This window comes from Parambassis ranga, chromosome 24, assembly GCF_900634625.1.
Source record: "Parambassis ranga chromosome 24, fParRan2.1, whole genome shotgun sequence".
Lineage (NCBI taxonomy): Eukaryota > Metazoa > Chordata > Actinopteri > Ambassidae > Parambassis > Parambassis ranga.
The window spans coordinates 5,068,069-5,091,223 of NC_041043.1; the positions used below are offsets into that span (position 1 = coordinate 5,068,069).

General features: G+C 43.3%; 1 protein-coding gene across 2 annotated transcripts; it reads left to right on the top strand.

Moving 5' to 3' along the window:
• Nucleotides 1-374: 374 nt before the first annotated feature.
• grm1a (glutamate receptor, metabotropic 1a) lies at nt 375-23,067 on the top strand. Of its 2 annotated transcripts, none has more exons than XM_028397203.1 (8): nt 375-1,139; nt 3,264-3,513; nt 15,365-15,600; nt 16,692-16,938; nt 17,693-17,861; nt 18,611-18,737; nt 20,008-20,944; nt 22,254-23,067. In XM_028397203.1, the coding sequence occupies exons 1-8, from the start codon at nt 419-421 to the stop codon at nt 23,047-23,049; spliced, it is 3,483 nt and encodes a 1,160-aa protein (XP_028253004.1). In that variant the 5' UTR covers nt 375-418; the 3' UTR covers nt 23,050-23,067. The 2 variants fall into 2 exon arrangements, with proteins under 2 accessions (XP_028253004.1, XP_028253005.1); XM_028397204.1 differs by having other exon boundaries at nt 22,289-22,463.
• The last annotated feature ends 88 nt before the right edge of the window (nt 23,068-23,155 follow it).

Below are 23,155 nucleotides of genomic sequence, written 5' to 3' on the forward strand. Positions count from 1 at the left end.
CCTTCTTCTGAAGGATACACAGTCGTGACAATTATGTAAAAAACACGCAATTTACCTGAGTTTAACTTCACCTGTCTTAAAACATGTATGAAAGCAGTCCGGTTCAGTCCACTTATCAGCTGGATGCGGGCCGAATGCCTTGCTCCAAGGCTTAGCGCAGGGGGGAATGAGGACTGCTGTGCCTGCTGTGGAAATGTGAAACAGGGCGTTGATAGACAGGAGCATGCGTGCTTGTTCCTCCTGCATGAACGTGTTGCACATCTGGCTCACACCTCTCTCTCTCGTCCCTCCGCAGGTGTGCGTGGATACGTCCCAGGTGTCGTGCTCACAGGTCATGGTTGGGATAAGCGTGGAGGTACCGACAGACAGCAGATAATATGCCTGCACAGTTGGCACGGCTCACGCGAGGTGGCACAACATGGCACGCGTAAAGATGGGTCTCTTCGCTCTCCTGTGTCTCCCCGCGTGTTTCTTCCACGTTCTCGTGCTCTCCCACAGCAGCAGCAGCATCTATGAGCGGTCCGTGGTGCCCCGCGCCGTGTCCCGCTCCGTGGCCCGTATGGATGGAGACGTGATCATCGGCGCGCTCTTTTCCGTCCACCACCAACCGTCTGCTGAGAAAGTGGCCGAACGGAAGTGTGGGGACGTCCGCGAGCAGTATGGCATCCAAAGGGTGGAGGCCATGTTCCACACTCTGGACCGGATCAACGCGGACCCCAACCTGCTCCCTAACATCAGCCTCGGCTGCGAGATCCGGGACTCCTGCTGGCACTCCTCTGTGGCACTGGAGCAGAGCATCGAGTTTATCCGGGACTCCCTTATCTCAATCCGGGACGACAAAGACGGGTCCAAATGGTGTATTGACGGAACCCCATCCAACCAACCACCGCCCTCAAAGAAACCCATCGCAGGAGTGATCGGACCCGGATCCAGCTCTGTGGCAATTCAGGTGCAGAATCTGCTGCAGCTCTTCAACATCCCACAAATTGCATACTCCGCCACCAGCATCGACCTGAGTGACAAGACTTTGTTCAAGTACTTCCTGAGGGTCGTTCCTTCTGACACCCTGCAGGCCCGAGCCATGCTGGACATCGTGAAGCGGTACAACTGGACCTATGTGTCAGCAGTGCACACTGAGGGTAAGAGCCAGTCACTCTGTATTATTAACTGTATTATTAACAATGGTGTCACAACAACGCTGCTGCAGGAATAACATAAAGCTCTACTGTTGGTCTTGGAAAGATAATAACAACCATCCATCCATCCATCTTCTGAACCCGCTTTGTCCTGTAGTACAGGGTCACTGGTGGCTGGAGCCTACTCCAGCTATCTATGGTGAGAGGCGGGGTGCACCCTGGACGGGTCAGATAATAAAATATATTTGATAAATTAGCCAACTGTCAAATTATATCTAGGCCTACCACATGGCAGTGTTGTATGTGGACTGAGCATTGGGTGGTCTCTGGTGTTGTTTTGTTGAGCAATATAATTTCCTCTACATTGTCACAGGTTTTTGTTTTAGCTATGTTTCACATAGAGGGGCCATGTTAGAATTAAAAATGTTTAATTAACTCCATGGTCAAGTGAGGAGGAGAAAGGCGCAAATGGGAAAGTACATTACTGTTTATGTTTATAAATCAGAGTGTTTCAGCCTTTCATACCACAATAGCCTCACTTTGTTTTTGAGAATTCTTTCACTTCAGCCCAAAACTATGTGGTGGAGGAAGGGACAGGGCTGGGCAGACAGAGTAATTACTGTGTAATGAATTATGTTCATGCCTTTTCATTAAAGTCCTGGTGAACACACAGCCACCCAAATTATGACTGACAGGCTACATTAGCCAGGATCCCCCCCGAGGAGCTGCTGGCTCACGGGGACTGTAAAACATCTTTGGAAAGTCTTATTATATTCAGGTGTTTCAGATGAGCTTTGACACAGGCTGCAATCAGATAGATGAAGAAAGGGAGTTGGGGAGGTGCAGTACTAGGGGGCATAACTAGGTGGCGTCAGTTGTCTGACCTTCAACGTACACCTGCAGGAGGATCCTCAGGGACTGGAGTCATTATTTAAGATGAAGTTCAATGCATAAACGTCTCCCTACACTGAGTATAGATTCAGATGTTTATAAAGATTAACATCCTAATGTTCTTTATGCAGCTCTTCCTCTGACCTTTGAAGAGTCATATGTAAATTCACTGGTCTGTTTTGTTCTATCTTTAGTTTTCTCTGAAACTGTGGTCACGACTGGCTCAAGCTCACTCTGCAGCACCTTAGATAAGTTATAAATGCAGCTTGTTACCCATAGCAACAGCTAGTGCTGTGAAATTGCATAAATTACCTGTCCTGATTATCATCTATCTGGTAGGAATGCTCATAGCATTTTTTTTATATGGTCATTGTCAAATGGGCTGTCAACTAATGTACTGCCACCCACCTGTCTCACAGCCTGGATGGAAAGAGTGAAATAATTGGATATCATTATTTACTTTTAACAGTGTGAGAATGAAACGAGGCAATTGAAAATATCATCAAAGCACTATTGGAAAATCAACATGTGTGTCCATTGTGTGCCAGTGCATTACTGTGAAACCCTTATTCAGCTGCTCCATAAAGCAATGCAATGCACAGATGTATACATAAATATGAGAGCGTCATGAAGGCCTCTCAGGAGCCTGGCTCCTTATCAAAGCAATTCCACCACAAGTGTTTCACATGCAAAGGTGCTTTTAATGTCCTTCTGACAGCATCCGCATTCAGACACATGTTCCAGCTCGCACAAGCGATTGGATTGTCTGTGTAATCCAGCTCTCATGCTAAAGAGCTGCGGGCTTCATCAACAATCCAGACTGTGACACATTAGTCAAGCACTGCGGTCTACATGGAAACAGGATGATTTAGACTCAAAGAGCTTTGCGGGGCTCTTGATTGGGACAGTGTGCAGTTAAACGAGGATAGCTATCTTCACCCGTTTTGGCTTTGATTGCAATCAGTAGCCTGCAAACTCTCCAGCACTCATTATCAGCGGATCAGAGGCTCAGATCAGTCAGGGCGCGATGCAGTGAACAACTGCTGGGGGGGGGCATGAAGGGGTTTGCTTTAAGTAGGACATTGATTGTCCATCTGTATTGAATTAATTAGAGATGTATGGTTGAAAGCAATTACATGCTCTTTAATAACGTCCGACGTATAATGCCTTGTCATGTGTATCCCAGAGTGTTTTCTTTCTAAATCCTTACTGTGTTTTCTTCTTCACCACCTGTAGGAAACTATGGGGAGAGCGGCATGGAGGCCTTCAAGGAGCTGGCCTCTCAAGAAGGCTTATGCATCGCCCACTCGGACAAAATCTACAGCAACGCCGGGGAGAAACACTTCGATCGCCTTTTGAGGAAATTACGGGAACGTCTGCCCAAAGCTCGTGTAGTGGTGTGTTTCTGCGAAGGCATGACTGTCCGAGGTCTCCTGATGGCCATGAGGCGACTGGGAGTGCATGGGGAGTTCCTCCTTGTTGGCAGGTATGGGTTTGTGTGTGTGTTTTTTAACCTTGTAAGCCACAAATGGGAGCATCTGTCTGCACGGCAAGGTCTCAGTTAACAGGCTGGAAGGCTGTGAGATGCTGCGTTGTCTTCCTGATGTGCATGTCACCAAGGCAACCAAGAAGAATTAGACCACATACCAATAGCACTGAATAGGAATGTGCTCCAGCAATGAATAATTGGTATTTCTGTCACAGATACAGAGCTACAGAGAGAAACAATGCCTCAAGTCCATCTATTCCATAGTGTATTCTTTAAAGGTAGCTTGCATTTAGTGTGATCAACTCAAATCCTTTTTGAAATTGCTTCCCCTCTTTCTCTCACATTTCTTCCTCTTCACAATAATCCTCCTCTTCCTCGCCTTTTCTTGTCCGTTACTCAGTGAGACAGAGTGACAGTGACTGACTGTAGCCATAATCTTAGTCATTAGAAAAGGGCAAGTAGAGTCGTCTCACACACTCACACACTGTCACATTACACCATGAAATCGTCCCCGAGGAACATTCACAGTTGTCAATAAAACTCACAGTATAGTTGATGCTACTTTTCAGTTCTTTCATGCAAAATCTTCTCCCTATGTATCATATCCGATGAGGAGAGATGAGGAACGGGGAGGTGGTTTTAAACCAATCAAAATCATCTTGTTGTGTAGGCTGAGGTGGCTGGTTCATGGCAGAAGCAATGAACCAGGGGATGAGAATGCTGCTTTAAATACACAACCATCCATCCAACTGCTAACATGGAAGATTACAAACAGAACACCAGTCTTCTGCTTTTAAAACTAAAGGTTGTCTTTAGTATATGAAATAGGCCTGTACTGCTTGCAGCTGCACATCAGAAGGATTTTCTGTGTTTAACACCACTAACGTTGCCTGAGGGAATTGTTTTACCATCATCCTTGTAGAGGTGTTTCACTTCTCCTGTATTATCGCTCAATGATAGAAATGAAGACCACTTTTAGCAGCAACCTCTGCGTTGAATGTGTTATATTCAGTGCATACATGCATATTTATTTGTAAGCAGGGGATGGCACTTTCAGATGCCTTATAAATCTATTATAATGACACTTTAGGATTCCTTTCCATATCTCTCCTTTTTTCTTTCAACCATAGGAGGAAAAGTGGGTCTTTTTATAACTTTTTATGGAAGTCTCCATGGGCAGAAGAAATGCTTCTGGGTCAGAGAGAGGGAGAGAGAGAGAGAGAGAGAGAGAGAGAGAGAGAGAGAGAGAGGAAGACAGAGTGTGTAAAAATGACAGAGCAACAGTGCCAACACAGATGCCAAGCCGTGTGTGTGTGAGTGTGTGTGTCTGAATGAAGCTGGCAGACAGGTATTAGCTCATCAAAGGGGAGCTTGTTTTCTTAATTTATGTTTTCACCTCTGAAGAAGTCTCTTGCATGCAACTGTGGACGTGTGCCTGTTTTTATTTGTGTGTGTGTGTGTGTGTGTGTAGACCTAAATTTCACAGCTGGGTTTATGGGGGCATGTGGGGACAAAAAAAATAAGTCCATGCTTTTTGATCTAATATGGGGATATGTATCATGGAATATCATGGCAGCATGAGTCTGTGTGTGTGTGTGTGTGTGCTTATGTTGCTCTGTGAATGGATGGTTGCTGCATGGTTGTGCAAATATCAACTTAACTTATCAACGTTATCACATACTGTGCATGTGGCATGAATGTGACACCATAGTGAACTACATCGCAATCTAGTTTAATGTCTAGATTGCATCTGACGGTATTAAGTGAATCTGCATCTTATATAAGTCATATCAAGCACAATCTAAAAGATTTTTTGTTTGTCAGCCATTTGTTGAGATGATCAGAGAACAGCACACAGGCAGACAAAAACACCACGCAGCAGTGGCTACATGAAACACAAGTAGGCATTCAGAGAGGTGTGAATCTGAGAGCCTTTGTTTTTCTGTTCAGCTAACCTGCTCTTCAGACAAGGGCCAGGTGTGGCAGTGCGCTCGACCCACTTTATCCCTTATCTGCCGACTCTACTCTTCAATACTTCAACACTTTACATCCACTCTGCCTGCGTGTTGTCAGTCGGAGGGCCTCTTGTCTCTTTCTCTCTGTGTTGCAGCCTCCATGTTACTCTGTGACTGCAGGTATATGCACATGCCTAAAGAAATGAGGCCTAGCTCATGTATGTGATGATACTGATACAGGCAGGCAGATGTATAACGTCCTGTGGATTCCTCTCCAATCAAAAGACACTGATACGTTGTCTTGTTGTTGTGTTCTTTTCAAATGTATCTTATTCTATCAACACTGCATTTCTCAGCCCCACGGGTTGCCGCTTGATTGTAGTCCACTTTCACCACTTATCTCGGACACACACCCAGCAGTAAACAGCAGAGAGACAAAACTGTTTTACACCTAAAAAGAACCAGAATCCAGAAATGCAGCAACAAATGGGGAATAGTGACATTTATCTCCGTCTCATCTGCTGGTGCAATACAATGTGATATCAGAGTTGTCAGCTTGTCGTGTTGTCCTGAGGTTGCTGAAAATCAATTAATACCAATTAACAGATGTAAAAGATGTATGAGTCAATTTTCACACAAACAAACTATGTCCCTCTGGCAAAAGAGGTGCCACACTGATAATGCCTAAACATAGTTTTAGCAGACAACACATTTAATTTATACAAGTTAAATGAAGTCTTTTGATTTGAAAGCATCCTTGAACTACACTCATTATCCAAAGGTCCAAGTTAATGTGCCTTTTTTGCAGCTTATTTAAAAGATAACTTATCATTTCATCAGTTTAACCGTCCTCTTTCATAAGTGCTGACAGGTATGTCCGATTTTAACATAACATGAAGCAAATCTTCCTTTACATTTTGTCAACTATCAGAGATTACATTCATCAGCTGACAGGTCCGTGACCTTGTGAAAAATGAATTAGCACATCAAGCTTGGACCATTTTGCTCGAAGCTTCTTGAAGTTTTTCGACTTAATCCACAGAGTTTAGAGCATATTTCAGAAATGAGCCTCACTGTGTAGAGATACTATTTAATGTTTATTAGAGATAGAAAGAAAATGTGCTGTGGACAAAAGTGAAAAATATTCCTATAAATCATTTTTTATTTTTTGCAGTTTTTAAAAGCATTCTTGAATTTAGAAGCAGCGATGTCCTCTTTGCGAACATCATAAGAGAACAGCATGTGCTACGTATGAGTGTACTTGATGCTGTAAATTGACCACAAATAGCTTGATGTTACTTGACAATGGAGACCAATACACATGACGACTGTCAGGAGATTGCTGCCTGAGTTATTACAAGTCAGGATCACCGTGTTCCCGTCAGTAGTTCCACAGTGTGGCTTCTTGTTGAAGCAGTAAATCCATTTTTGAGATTAAACTTTGATTCATGTACATGTTATTTAGCTTTAGAAAATTGCTGTTGAATTATTATTATATTATTGTTTTTTTCTGTGAATTACACCAGACTCAGCTGCACATATCCGCTGTTTTTGCAGCTGTGACCTTTAAAATGCAGCAAAAATGTTTGGATTTAAAAAAACAACAACATTTTTTAATAATTTAAGAAGCAGACTTTTTCTTGTTTTTAAACGTTTAGTCGTCAGTGCGTGAACATGTCTGTGAGCTAGCTGGATTACATCATAAAAATGTGTGTGCGATTAAATAAGTTTGCCCTTGGGCTAACACCATTACACTCCTCTTGCAGATAAACTGTTACAAGTGAGCTCTGAATCCTGTATGCTAATTTCCACCTACACATTTATATAAAGAAATTGCCCTTAAATTCAAATCTGTCTGCCAAGCTGTAGTTTTTGCTTTGAAAGCTTTGAAAGCTAGATGTACATTGTCCTTTGTTATCGTTCCCCCCGCTGCCTCTTCCCCGGTACCAAGCCTAGTTTCTGAATGGCAGCATGGAGTGAATCCACCTACTCATTTGCCTGCCTTCTTGCTCTCTTGCAATTAGCAGCATTGGTTTTCTCTCCTCCTCTAATGCTGCTGGAATGCTGTTATTACTAAACATCATTTGCATAAGCTGCTTTTCCACATGTAACGCTCATTTCTGTCCCTGTCTCTCACACACATATATACACACACTTTGGAGCCCTGTTCCATTTTAAATGTTTTATTTTATCCTTGTCAAAACGGACACAGTGACAAGAATGTGGATGTTCTGACACCGGCCGTTAACAGGGTGTGACTGTGTCTTTTGAGACTCTGCAGTCAAGGTGCAAAGAAAGCTGTGAAGCCATATTGTGTGTGTGTGTGTATTTCTCCATTTGGCTGTCCTATTCAATTTTCTTTCAGAAAGGGGACTCGGGTTTCGCTCTGAGCTTGAATAAATGAAATGTTTAGGGCAAAAGGAGGGAGAGAGAGAGATGAGTTGTGGCGCGACACACTTAGCTGCCTTTTTCCTGTCATCGCTGAGGCTTTCATCTCCTCCCCATCTCGTAGAAGAAGAGCGCGGAGGATGTGGAATTCTGCCTATTGACTTCTTCTCGCGAGCAATTTGGCAAATAGAGGGGCATGAGCAAAAAGAGAGAGACCTTATCCCTGGCAACAGAGCTGAAAACAATGCCAAAATAAATTGTAGCCATGCTGAATTGTTACACAGGTTAAGGCTGATTTTTATTTTGTTTCCAGGCATATTTCATAAATCGAATCTTTTTAAAAAAAAAATATATTCAGATTTGTGAAAAAACTCTTTGAATAGAAAATCTCAGATGGCAGTAAATTGTTTTTATTTTTTATCCATCAGAAGAGAAGAGGTGATAAGAGGCCTCCTGCTTTACATAAAACCACAGATAATCTGTAATTCTCCTGTGTATTCTTTCAGCGTTATCCACACAGCCGGCAGTGCTGTGCATGCTGTTGCTATGCTTACTTTCCAGAAACATCCCTGTTAGAGCATAATGGTGACTGATATCTGAGCTGGAAGGAATGAAAAAAAAAAACCTTTTGTCTTTAATCTACATGGAAGTTTAGTAAGGGCATGTCATGCAGGCTTTGTTTTAGGCACCGGAGCAGGATTTACTGCAGTAAAAGTCTGCTGTTTGCACTACGGTCACCATGGAGATCTTGTTTGGTGTGATCGTCACACTGCAGACTGTCATTCAGTCTGTCAGAGCATAGTCTCCACAACACAATGGTCCCTTCTCAAAAAATATGGCTGACATCTGAAAAAATTCCTCCCCGTAACAACAGTAACTGAGATTGTAATTATAAGACAAGGACGCAGCGCTTCCTCCTGTAATGGAGCCCGGCTTGCTTGCACACATGTGGCTCTACAAAGTATATTCAAGTTGAGTCAGAATTCATGATTACATCTGTTTGTGTTCTGATGAGCAAGAGAGCACAATGAGCTGCATCTGAATATTTATAACACGCCTCTGATGTTAATTGAAAGCAGCCACACATTGTCAAGGACATCTCTCTTTTTCTATTTGATGCCTTGTGTTCCCCTGTGCTGAGGGGATGGGTGAATGACATTGGAGTGATCAGAAATAGCACACTGCCTTTGCATCTGGACATAGCCGTCACATCCTGATTAGCAGAAGCCAAAATGCTGTCTTTATACAGACTTGTCATGTATGTATGTATCTTTACAGTCTCACCACAGAATCTCAAGTAAAAGCGCTATGGAGGCTACACTGTTATTAGTCTTGTGTGAGTCAGTCGGCCTGGTGGTGAATTCACATTCACATTACACCAAGTGTTTGTGGGTCTTTGTAGGTTTTTTGTCCAGTGTGAGTTTTCAGACAAGGCTTGTTCCTCTTCAGGAAAAGATTGCAGTATGGGTTGAAATGGTCAGGATCCCAGTACTAGTCTGAGTTTTATTTTTGAAAGTGTTCCACCTGTGTCTGATTGTCTTCCCTTCCCTTGTGTATTTAATGTGTGTGTCTTTGCCAGATCTAGTTTGTCTAGTGTTCCCGCATCATATTGATCCGGACTGAACCCTGTGTATGCCTGTAACTGTTTCTGGGTTTTTGTACCTCTGCTTCTCTGGACTGCCTTTGTGTTTTGACCCAGCCTGGTACTTTTTTCGACCTCTGTCTTCGTCTGATCACCTTTGTACTGTTGCCTGTTACTGGACTGATCTTTCGTGTACCGAACCCCTGGCTATAGGTAAACTGTCTGGCAGCCCGTGTTATGGTGCTCTTTCATCCGTATTCACAACATTACAGGTTATTGACCCTGTAACTATACTCAACAATAAGATGAAAACTCATGTTTTCTGAACCTCAGCCATGCTTCTCTGTGGTCTCTTTTAGGACTGTGTGTATTTTTCTAAGTACAAATGGTTTTTACCATGTGACCTCCCATCTAACCCACTGTATATGTCTTGGTTTAATTGTGGAAGCAACAGTGCGTCTGGATAATACCACCATGACATGCATCACTGCTTTTAGAATAAGGAATAAAACACAGAATTATCAATAATGGCAATAACTGCAGTTTCCATAAAGACTGGATGTTATTTTTTCATCACACTGAAAAATTCATCTTGAGGGTGTTAATATTGTAATAATAAGGAAGCAAAATGAAAAATGAAAAAAAGGATTATTTAAGCAGCAATGCCCTCCTTAGATTTACATAACAGCTTTAAATCAGCCAATAAGATCTCGTCGTCCATAAACCACTGCTACTGCTGATATTCCATGTATGAGACTTTGTCGTGGGGTTTAGTAGTGAACTGACATTCCCCTGGTAGTAAGAAGCAAAAAGGATTTTTTCCCAGCAGTGTTCTCTGTCAATGTAGAGGACACCGATCTCCCAACTCAAACTGGGGCACGATGAATAAATAAAAGCAGCCTGGATAGGCTTTTAAAGGCTCCACAGCACACCCAGGGCCTCTGTGTCACCTAGAGAGGAGAGAGAGAGACTTGCTGCTGCTGTTGATGCTGCCGCCATGTAGCTAACAAGCCACCACCACCACTGCTACTCCTGTTTTAACTCCACAGTCTCACAGAAATAAGACGAGAGGAGGAGACAGATAAACAGAGAGGAGAGAGATGGAGCACTGGTGTGCAGCTGAGGAGAGACGCCTGTATGAAACGCTTATCCAGCACCAGAACAGCACTGAATTAATCACTGCAGATTGTTGCATGGAAATACATGTAGAGATGAAAACATGAACACTCCCAGGGGGGGCCGTGTTGTGTGAAAGTAAAGTGTTGAAATGCTGCATTGTTTACTTCACTGCATTTCAATGCTGTTTATCTGAGCTACTGTAGAATAGCCAACAGAAAAGAACTATTGTTTGTTGTTAAGATGAGACATGAATGCTCACAAGACCTAATATTTGTATCTTAACAGTTCCTGTGGTATCAACATGATTTTTGCTCAGCAGCAGGGAGCTAGCCAGTTATGGGTTATTCTTTTTCTATTTATTGCTATTGGCACCACCTGTTACATGTCACAACACTGCTGTAGTTCACACAGTCCAATTTTTACCACAAATTTAGGTCAAACCTTTACTTTGGGCTAATAAGAATTAGATACATGAACTTACCATGAAGCTTACTGCATTTTCAACTGTATTAAAATAGATAAAATGAAAGCTTTAAGGCATTTCAGGCTCAAGATGAGAAGAGAATTCTTTTGAAATAGAGCTTTCACAAAAATAGCCACATAAAACCCATTCTGTGTGTTTGTTTTACTGTCAAGATCAAGAACCTGATTTGTATTTGTTACAATATTTTATTTCATGTAATGAAACCCAGATTAAAAGTTTTTCCATTAACTACCTGAACTTTTATTTTACCATTCACACAGAGCAATTAGGAGACTCTTGACTCCCCTCTATTCTAATCCTCCCCTTCCTTTTTTTAAAGTAACTCTTCTCATTCATCCTCCAGGGGAAACACCGCATGTGATTAAATCTCTGCCCTGCCAATTAATTCATGGCTTCATAAATATACAAATGTGCTATCAAACTGGAACTGGATCACCCGACAGAGTCGGGGGAGCTCTCAGTCTATTCACTGTTGTATACACTTCTATAAATTATCCAGCTGTTGACATGCTGTGCTCCTCTAAACAATGCCGCACACCACAAGTCTCAGTAAAATATCAAACCTCCTATTACTAAGCATATGTTGCTGGAATGGTTTACTTACAGAGATAAACACTAATTTGAGTCATTTTTTTAAATGTGTGTTGAAGGTTTAGCATAAAAGGGACATTATATATAGCTCTTACTGTCACAATTCCCTCTGTATTGTGGGCTGATTCCACTGTGGCCTAAATACATTTGTTTAATTGTGTTAGTGTTTGAGGAGAAGATTGTGTTTGCATAAAGAAGAAATAGAAAATATGGTTTGCTGTGTATGTTAGGATTAAATTCATTGTATTTGTCTTTTACATATCCATCAGGCTGAGGACCTCCAGATTCTGGTGTCTGGCTCCAGAATGTGGATTTTATTTGTACTTTATTTGTACTGTTTGCTGTTGTCTGGCTGCAGGAGGCCATCAGGGATGTGTTTAGCCCACAGAGGGTCCACCTGAAGCAGGTTGTCTGTAATACCGTAGTGTCTAAAGGATGTCACACAGTCAAAACTGCTTAAAGTACATATAAATGCCAGAATCTCTACACAAAATGGACTCAGCACTCTGAGTTCAACACCTGTATAGGCTGGATCCTGTTTTCTTGGCTTGTATATTATAAGTCTGTCTCGGGGAGTCAAGGCAGCAACGAAGCAAAGAACTACAGCTTTATTCGAAATCCATTTTAATGATGCGTCTATACCTACCTCTGAACAATTAGTGTGTTTTTGTGATTTAAATATTGTGATTTGGAAACCCAAACCCTGATTATTAAGTTTTTGTAGCAGTCAGATAAGCGTATATGGTCTCACAATGACATATTCATACAGTAGTGTAAAGTGTTTTATTATCTTCATATTATATTTAAATTACACTCATGGGCCATTTGATATTGAACCTTTACTGCAAAACTAATACTACACCTGGAGTGCCGTGACTCCTTAATCTGCTTAAACAGGTGTTCCTCTGGTATATCTGACTCAGGTGATGTAATAATGGACTGTCTAATATGCAGTGTGAAGCCGTGGAACATTGAGGTGACATTAAATCAGATTTTGTCCCATTAGGAGTCCCTCGGGGTGGCCCCCCGAGCTTTGATGAGCTGTTTGGAGTTCTGCCAGACAGCACTATCCTGAGAGAGGAGAGCGAGAAGAGAGAATGTCATTTTACTTCATCACAAACTCCACTGTGAGAAACAGTCAAGCATGTCTTCAATGCGTCGTGCATTATTCATAAAGAGAGTTGAACAGCACTCCTCCTCCTCCTCTCTGTCTCTCTCTCTTTCTCTTTATCTGAACACAGTCTGCTTTTCCACCCTTCTGTTAGAACAAATATTTTAAACACTATAGTTCTGAACAGACCACTTTAAATGCTGTCAGGTTTATGAAACATACACAAATATTTACTGTCAGTGTGTCTGTGTGTGTCTTTATCTGTACTGGAAAGGAGGACAGACAAAGACAGTATTCACATGGAGTGAATGAAGGAAATGTGACTAGGACCAATGAGGTTCACGTGTCTCTGACCCTTAACTTCATTAGGAGAGGGATGACTTGCTGCAATCTTATGAAATAAAAAGCTGCTTTTGGGCCATGACAGGCAGATATATAGCAGGCACCCACAGAGAAAGATATATGCTGTATTTTAATGAGGTGTGAAGTGGAAAGAACAGGAACACATTGGATGTAATTTCTTCAAATTTGCTCAAACATTCATTTGAACTTATGCATGAATTGATTTGAAAGGAAGTAATATAAAGGGATGTTTTACTGCTGTGAAGCCAGACTCATCTTGGCTGTAGAATATAAAGGTGAAAACATTACATCAGGGTTTCAGGATGAAACAGAGAAACAGATTGCTGTAAACTCTACTTAACTACTCTTGTTTCTGCTAGAAGAGGCAGAGGCATCAAAGTGAGGCTAGACTGAAACACCACAAGGCTGTGTTTGAGGAATTTTCATTTGGTTCCTTTTTTTCTTTGTTTCTTCTGTCTCGTTTTTGGAATCATAAATTTTGTATTGAGCGCTCCCCTGTCCTTGTGTGGCCCGAGGTTTTTGGTGTACGATCATAAAGGGTTGTCAGACACCAGGGTGATGTCATTTCAAGATAATTTATATATGCAGTCTGTCTCCTGTTGCTTAGTATCTGTAGGAATCTGCGGAGAAAGGCCATGCCTGCTCAAGCATACTGGGTTTATACCATCTCCCATACACTCTCACAAATGAGGTTGAATGTGTCTTTTTTCTTGACTTGCTCTAATTGTGGACAAAAAGGTCAGAGACTTTGACCTGCACACACACACACACACCTGCAAGCCCTTATCCATCACCCAGAACATCCCGTGTGTGTGAGGTAATTGGTTCCATGGTGAGTCATACCTAATTGGTGTGTAGCTGTCAATAGCACAGGTATTTCTAGGCAGCAGCCTGGAGCCTGCATTAAAGAGAGAAAGAGACTCAGAGAGGAGCTGCAAACTCACTGGCTCAGATTGAGAGGGCGAGCTCAGAGCGGTGCTGGTTATCTGTTAATTTGTTTTTCGGTGTCCCCTTCACTGATGTTTTCCATTTCTCTTCGAGCCCATTGGTCAGCTCTGTCCAAATTAGCTTGGTAGGGTAGACATTGTTTCACAGAGGGTTACACAAGCATACATAAACATAAGGTTTAGCTGAGCCCTGCTATATTTCAGTATATGTAACTGCAGGTAACAACCGACCTGCTCACACTGCTTCTCCTCGGGTTCAATGGCTGTTTTATAGGAACACAGATGTCTGGACAGAGGATGTTCTTAACTTTGCTAAGAACATTGAGACCTACAGCATACATAAGGAGGTTGAAAACACACACACAAAGGCAATGCATGTGGATGTGCAGGTGATGTTGTGGTGTTACAGTTATACATTTTACTTGCAGCTGACTTTTGTTTGCAGTGCTAACCACTGTACCACCACGCCACCTCAAAAAGAGGTTAACAGGAAGGTTCCTGGTATGAATCAGGCTGGAGTTTTTTCTGTGTGGAGTTTGCTTGTTCCCTCTGTGCCTGCATGGATACTCCATCTTCCTCCTACATTCCAAAGATATGCATCTTATGTTAACAGGGCACTCTAAAGTGGCTGTAGGTGTAGGTGTGACTCGTTATTTTTCTCTCTATGGTCTCCTGTGATAGACTTTCAACCTGTCCAGGTTCTCACTCATTGACATTGGGATAGGCTCCAACCTTCCTGTGACCTTGTAGTACAGGACAAAGTGGGTTCAGAAAATGGATTTATGGATGGACTTCAATGTCATCCTATCCAGTCTAACTCCTAGCACTGGATTGTTTTTTTTCTATACCCCTCAGTTTTACCATGACTTTTGTTGTCCTTGAATAAACTCTGTAAATATTGAATTTTGATCATCACAGAGAGCAGCTTCACTGCTAAAAGCTTCTGATTTGGACAATAATAATGGTGATTTAGAGTGCTAAACACATCTAGCCAGAAACAATTACAAAAAAAACAGAGGATCTTTTGTGTTAAGTAAAGATGTATTACCCGTTTATTTGACGTTGTTTTAAATGACTGAATAAATAATGCAGCGCTTTTGAGCAGCTTTATTGGCTTGACAATCTTAATTAACAGTTAAGAACAAATTATAATATATAAAAATCCAATAGAAAAGACCCATGACAGTGACAGGCACAGAGTACCATCACTGTCTAGCAGTGCCTCTCATTATTCTTCAAACCTTTTCATCCTGGTTTACGGCTTTCCCTGTGATCAGTATATTAAAGCTTCTTCCTTCTCTCTTGCAGTGATGGATGGGCAGACAGATATGAGGTTGTGGAGGGCTATGAGCTGGAAGCAGAGGGAGGAATCACCATGAAGTTGCAGTCAGCGGTGGTCAAGTCCTTTGATGATTACTACCTAAAGCTGCGTCTGGACACCAACACCAGGAACCCCTGGTTCGCTGAGTTCTGGCAGTATCGGTTCCAGTGTCGCCTCCAAGGCCACCCACAGGAGAACAAGAACTACAAAAAAGCCTGCTCCGGTAAGAGAGAAATGTTTGTTGGTGAATTGCCCTCTCTTACTTTACCTTTCCGGTAAAGGTGAGAGGGTTAAACAGAGTGGAAAAACTCATGAATAATAACAAAAACTGTTGCTCTTTTCTCTATTTTCACCCTCTACATTTGCTCGCAAAAGGTGACCACGGTAAATTGTGCTCTTGACTTATTAATGTCAGAAACAAAATCACTCACAACAAATCCAATCAGCACTGCAGAGAAATCGACATTAAAACAAATCACTCAGCATGCTTTTAATCAAACGATAGTGAAAATCAATTAGTGGCTTGTGATGACTGTTACCATCCATGAGCAGCGCAGTCATAGTGGCTTCTCTACTTTGTCTGTATCACACTCTGACATACTTCTTACATTCCAAAGATCTTCAAGGTGGTGGTAAGTACAATGTCAGTGAATCTCTGTCTGAATTTCACCTGCACTTTGTACGCATTTGACTCCTTCAAGGCAGGAAGAGTTTGACCGATGCTTTCTGTAACCACAGCGCTCTTCGTAATGTCTGTGATCGAGTCTTCCTTATGGCAGTCTGAGGCTCTCAGTTGGAGTGAGGATTGCATCAGTCAAACTCTGGTGTGAAGCACTGGGCTTGTTTGTACTGTATGGGGACTTAAAAAACAAGAATTGTCATAAACCTGCACAAAGGAATGGCTCACCCAGCACACACTGTTGACACACACTGCTTAAACTACCTTTTAAAATGGAAATAAAACACACCCTTTGTTTTATGTGCATGCTAATATCACAGTATTTTAAATGCACTGTCTAAGGAGATATAAATTGGAAGTGATGTTTCTTTTTATTCTTTAAATCACTGAGGTTTGACTGTAGACAGTGCCTTTAGATGACTGAAGTACAATGTATACACAGGCTGAGGGGCGTGGCTGTTGCTCCACATCTGTTTTCTACTGAGCTTTTGCACATCATCTTCTGATTTGTATGCTGATGACTCAAATTTCATCATCCACACAGCGTAACCGCACTCTAAATGCAAGACACATAAGATGTATTCACTTTTTATTTCCACCAACTAATTGTTGACCTCTTCTTTGCCCCCTAACAGGAAATGAGAGTCTGCATGAAAACTATATTCAGGATAGTAAGATGGGCTTTGTCATCAATGCCATCTATGCCATGGCTCATGGTCTCCATGATATGCACAAGGAGTTGTGTCCAGGGCAGACGGGACTCTGTGAGGCCATGGACCCCATTGACGGCAGCAAACTGCTGGACTACCTGCTGAAGACGTCCTTCAGAGGAGTGTCAGGGGAGGAGATTTACTTTGATGAAAACGGAGACACCCCGGGCAGGTAAGAGGACGAGGGGGGGTGGAAGACAGAAGAGAAATGGTTCAGTGGAGCTGTGAGCTGTGTGTCATTTCAGATCTGTAGGTACATGTGCATATAGAATAAAGTGCAGAAAATTGCATAGAATTTAATAGGAAACCGTTTCAAACAAGTTGTCCTCTCACCAGAAATAACAAAGAGCAACATTTGACAGGCCCCATACTTAATTGCACTTGATAACACAAAAAGTGTTATCATGGAAGAGATTTCATCTCATTTGATCCTTATCTGTGAATTTCTCTGATCTCCCTCTCTTCTGCTCATTAGTATGTGTGCATGTGCACACACGTGCGCACCACTCTCTAGCACGAAAAGATGTAATTAGTTTGGACTGGAACAGATTCAGTGGATTGTCCGCTGTGGCAGCCACTCTCATCTCTCTTCAGTCCAGCAGACAGCGTTTGACAGTCAGAAAACACAGCCGTGTCATTCCTCCGTCAGCTGGAGGTTAGGTGGAGCACATCTTGGTTCAGTGTGAAAATGAGGCCACAGTGTGCACTGGCATGAGCTCTTGATGTCGCACTAACAGCTTCGTGGGATGGTTGAGTGACTGGGTGATAAGGGGAAAAAAAATGTCGCTAAGCTGTGGAATTGTATCATTAAATTACCTGTCACTCTCCCTGTCTGCGATCGTTCCTCTGTTCTACTGTCTAGTCTTATTTTTTCTTGTCTTATTCATACTCATAATGGCTCTCCATCTGTGCCTCTGCACATCCAGGTATGACATCATGAATCTACAGAGCGTGGGTGAGGATCGCTACGACTACATTAATGTGGGATCCTGGCATGAGGGCATGTTGAGCATCGATGACAACAAGCTCTGGATGAACAGCAGCGACATGGTGCGCTCAGTCTGCAGTGACCCCTGTTCCAAAGGACAGATAAAGGTAGGCACTCAGATTCTCCTCACAGAGATTGCTTCAGTGTTTTAATCAGTCTGCCACAGATGCATCCTTATAGACAGTTTTCAATGTCTACACCATGTAAATGTCTCTGTGACTCTGCATATGTATTTATACTGATGATCCAACAGTCTGTGATGACACCTGACAGTCAAAGCAGCCACTAGCCATTTAAATGGTATAAACAGTTCACTCTGTTGAACAGTGAGTCCTAGGTTTTTTGTTTTAAATTTTCAAAAGGTGTATAAATTAATTCATATGACTGTCACTCTGGAAGAGGCCAGTTTGGCACAGTAAGTAACAAAAACTGGTGCTGAGCCCAGTTAGAAGAAATGCCCTCATTTGCTTCATCTGGGGCCGATTGTTTTCAGTCTGGCTCTACACCGAGTTGCCCAGAGGGACGGTGTATCCTCTCTCATGGCTGCTCATGCTTCCCCTTCTATCTGCTTTGTTTCCTGCCCCACTTATCACCCTGCTTTACATATCACAGCGCTGGTAACAGCTTCTTTGGGAGCAGAATGTAAAAGCAGCTGGCCTTGTTTTCTAAACACTCTGTCTGGGGCTCAAGAAGAAGGGGAAAAAAACTGCACAAACACATCCTCGTCTTTCATATCCCCTTGATGCTGATTACTTATTTAGGTTGCTTCAGGTGTGATGTGCTTATCCATGTTGAGACCAGTTACTTGGATGTCTTTGACCCCCTCACTGTTGATGTCTGGCCTCTCTGCGTGCAGGTGATTAGGAAGGGCGAGGTGAGCTGCTGTTGGATCTGCACTACCTGCAAGGACAACGAGTACGTCCAGGATGAATTTACCTGCAAGGCATGTGAGCTGGGATGGTGGCCCGACGATGACCTGGCAGGTAGGAGAAATAAAACCACACACTCTGAGCACGCTAATCTGCTTTTGTATTTTTCAGAGCAGTGTTCCATCCATCCTCCCTATTCAGATCACCTGAGCTAATCCACCCTCATTATTTCATGTCACCTGTTTTATTTTTCATCAGCCAGGTCCTCTGCTCAACCTCCACACTATCTCCCACAATAGCTCTCCTCCTTCCTCTCTGCTTTTCGCCTTGTTGTGACCCAGTGGTTGTTTTGACAGCGATTTATAAAGTTGAGAGGAGCTCTGAGTTCCCAGGTGTAAAATCCTATTACTGCCATGAGAGGCTTGGGGATACAATTTCAGCAGTCTGTCGAGGCAGAAATTCTTCCTTCACTCTTATTGCATTTAGAGGATGCTGATGGAGAGCATTGATATGCTATACGCAGGGTTAGGTTACACTGTCATTACAGTATGTTTACCACTTTGTTCATTTTGGACATTTAACAAGATTTCATTTTTGAACATTTACAGCAGAAGAAAGTTTACATTCAGTTTGAAAGAATAAGAGGGATTGAGGGTATGTACGAGGGTATTTCAGCTTTCCCCACCTTTTCTGTTTGCATGCTAAGCTGGGTGGGTGGTGGAAAAAAGGGGTAGGCAAGAGATGCCTCTTATGAGCTTCAAACTCTTTCAGACAATGAGTTTACACCTCTCACATTTTGCTTTAAAAATACCCCATCTTCCTGTGATACACGAAGCTGGGTTATTTTAAATTTAGCACTCAACATGCAGACCAGAAGTGGGTTTCTCCGTGAAGTCTCTGTAATGCTATTAGCAGAAGCATGAAATTTATGGAGTGTTAAGCTGGGGAAGTCTAGGGATGTCAGTTTCCCCCCATTAAGCTCTACAAACTCACATTTCTCCATGATGGATGACGAGTACGCAACTAGTGACAGAGCTAACACACGTGCTAGGAAGGGAGAGACAGCTGACAGAAGTAACGCTCATGAGTGTGTATGACAACACATGCAAAACGGTCTGTGATAGTAGGGCACAATGAAAATCTGGGAACCTTACAGAATGCTGCCTGTACTTGCTTCTAGTAGGCCAGCAGGTTTGTTCTCATCTATTTGAATGAGTGATAAAAACATAGAGAGATGTTGTCAGCCTCTTGCTAAGAAGACCTAACCAAGTAGAACAGTGTATACCAAATCCATTTCATTTCATTTCATTAACGCAGCTTGTAATATGCCATCTTTATGTTAGAAGATCTTTGGTACCAATATCTCTACCGCTTCTCTTTCCAGGATGCCAGCCCCTACCGTTAAAATATCTTGACTGGGCAGATGTGGAATCCATAGTGGCTGTGGTTTTCTCCTGTGTGGGCATCCTGATCACCTCCTTTGTCACCTTTGTGTTCATCCAGTACCGTGACACACCTGTGGTCAAGTCCTCCAGCAGAGAACTCTGTTACATCATCTTGGCAGGTATCTTCCTGGGTTACATCTGTCCGTTCACCTTAATTGCCCGACCTACAGTGGCTTCCTGCTGTTTGCAGCGACTACTGGTAGGCCTTTCATCTGCCATGTGCTACTCCGCCCTTGTCACTAAAACCAATCGCATTGCCCGAATTCTGGCCGGCAGCAAGAAGAAGATCTGCACCAGGAAGCCCCGATTCATGAGTGCCTGGGCCCAGGTGATCATTGCCTTTATGCTGATCAGTGTGCAGCTGACTCTGGAGATTACACTCATCATTCTGGAGCCTCCTGAGCCAATCAAATCGTACCCCAGCATACGTGAGGTCTACCTCATCTGTAACACCAGCAACGTAGGCATGGTGGCACCACTGGGCTACAATGGCCTGCTAATCATGAGCTGCACCTACTATGCCTTCAAGACGCGAAACGTCCCTGCCAATTTCAACGAGGCTAAATACATTGCTTTTACAATGTACACTACCTGCATCATCTGGTTAGCCTTTGTGCCGATCTATTTCGGCTCCAACTATAAGATCATAACCACATCCTTCTCTGTCAGCCTGAGTGTAACAGTGGCACTGGGGTGCATGTTCACACCCAAGATGTACATTATCATTGCCAAACCGGAGAGGAATGTCCGAAGCGCCTTCACCACATCGGACGTGGTGCGAATGCACGTTGGAGACGGGAAGTCTGCGGCACAGTGTGGGAGCAACAGTTTCCTCAACATGTTCCGGCGGAAGAAGCCTGTGTCTGGCAATGCCAAGTGAGTGACCTTTCATGTTGTTTGATGTTGTTTCTTGGAGTGACTGGCTGGAGATCACATGGTGTCTAAACACTCAAACTTATGGTGCTAATCTTTCTTCTGATATTTGGGTGTTTATGCATTATGTCAGTCGTCTATTTTTTAACATTTCAGTTCCCAAATCTAGGTAAAGAGATACATGAATGTCAATGGTTGTACGGCACATCCCCCTCCCCCTGAGATTGAAATATTATGAATGAAATGAAGCTTTATTTAGTAGAAAACGTAAGATGGGACATTTTGTCATCAATGATTTTAAGCTAACAGGCCATGCTAACATGTCTACTCAAGTGTAGAGTTCACAAACTAGTTATAAGACTTGCATATACTGTAACTTTTTTGAGATCCACAGCAGTGGCACATGGACAGGTGACTAAAGTAAGGAGTGGGGCAGAGAGTCATCCCAATATGTTTAAGTGTTGTCTCTTACCCTTGCTATGCAGCCTAATCTTCTAACCCCTTCCACACTCAGAAGTGTAGTAGTGTCAAGCTGGCAAGTGTTCAGGCGTGATGCTTTCCCAGAGAGCTGCACTGTCTGTGGAGCTGCTGGCTTCTTTTAGTGTCACGCACAGACAGGAGAGAAAATCAGACACTCACCAGCCAGAAGGTCAACGACAGCTATGAGATGGCTCAAAAAGTGAAATCTGTCACATTCAGCCAGTAACCATTTTAAATAACCTGGCTGGTTAAAGTATCTGACGAACCGTAAGTGTCATTTGCCTCTATGGTGCCTTCACTCCAGAGCTGAGCAATGGCAAAAAATGTTTTTGACACTGCAGCTCTCCGAGAAGGAGATCTGCCACCCTGCTGCTTTTTGGTTTATCCTGAATTAACCTCACGTTTAACTTTTTCTCAGCATGAACACCCTCCCCACCTCCCTAACTAATCACATTAGAGCCAGCCCTAGCTCATTCTGCACTAAACTGTGTGTCGTCTTCAGGCCAGCTCAGGCGCCAGCAAGCATGCGTCCCATTTTAACTGTATGAGCGAAGAGAAAGGAAAAACAGAAATGAGCTGGATGGCTCTTAGATATACTCAATGTCTGAAGCAATAGAAGGATCATAATGCTGTCTGCAGCACATTATGAATCACAGAGCTCCTGGGTGAAACCCCAGGCAAAGCTGTTAATGTCTAGTATTTTAACATCAGAAATGTTGAAATGCTGCTGCTCTGTTCTGTGTTATGTTGCTGCCATGTTGGTGTTTGTTATTTGCTGCCTCCACCTCCCGGTTTCCTGTGATAGTAACTTGGGTCTTTATCTCGTTCATAGTTCTAATGGCAAGTCTGTGTCATGGTCTGAATCAGGTGCAAGACACCCTCCGAGGGGGGGGAATGTGTGGCACAGACTGTCTGTGCATGTGAGGAAACAGGAAGCCGGCTTGAATCAGACGGCGGTCATCAGGCCCCTAACTAACACCCCCGACCCCCACAGTTGTGAGCCCTCCACCTGCAACCTTGGCACAGACCCCCGACTCCCCCAAGAACCGCCTGGCACTAAGCCTCTGTACAACCTGGTGGAGGAAGATGACGAGGGCGATTCACAGCGCCCCCTCTGGACCTGCTCTGAACAGATGCAAGGGCCGGAGTCTGATTTAGATGAACCGGCTTCTTATCTGCCCTCGCACCACACCGCAGAGCGCTTGCAGGGAGCTGCTGTGGACACACACAGCTCCCACGTCCCTGCACTGAATGACCACACTGCCAAGGAGGCAATCCCTGCCAACCAGCCGTTGAGCTTGACTCCCTCTCAGCTTCCCTTGACCCCACAAGTTGGGGTGTTGGAAGAGGAGGGGCCTGAGGACGAGGAACTGGACCTCTTACACAGCTACATTTATGAAGCCAAGGAGGAGGGGGAGGAGGAGGAAAGTGAGGAATTGACTGATAACAAGGCAACTCTGGAGGATTCCCTCGCTCTATCGCCCCCCTCCCCCTTCAGAGACTCTGTGTATTCGGGGGAGTCGATCACCGGCTCCCCTGTCATCGAGTCGATGCTCGGTAGCCCTCCAAGCTCAGTGTACACCTCAAACATCCTCCATGACTTCGCACACAGCTCCTCAACACTGTGAGAGCAAAACGGGCACACTCTCCACACACAGGTACACACACACAGGCAAACTTCTTTTCCTCATTGTTTCTGCTTGCTTGTATTTATGACTCTGCTTTTATTAATAA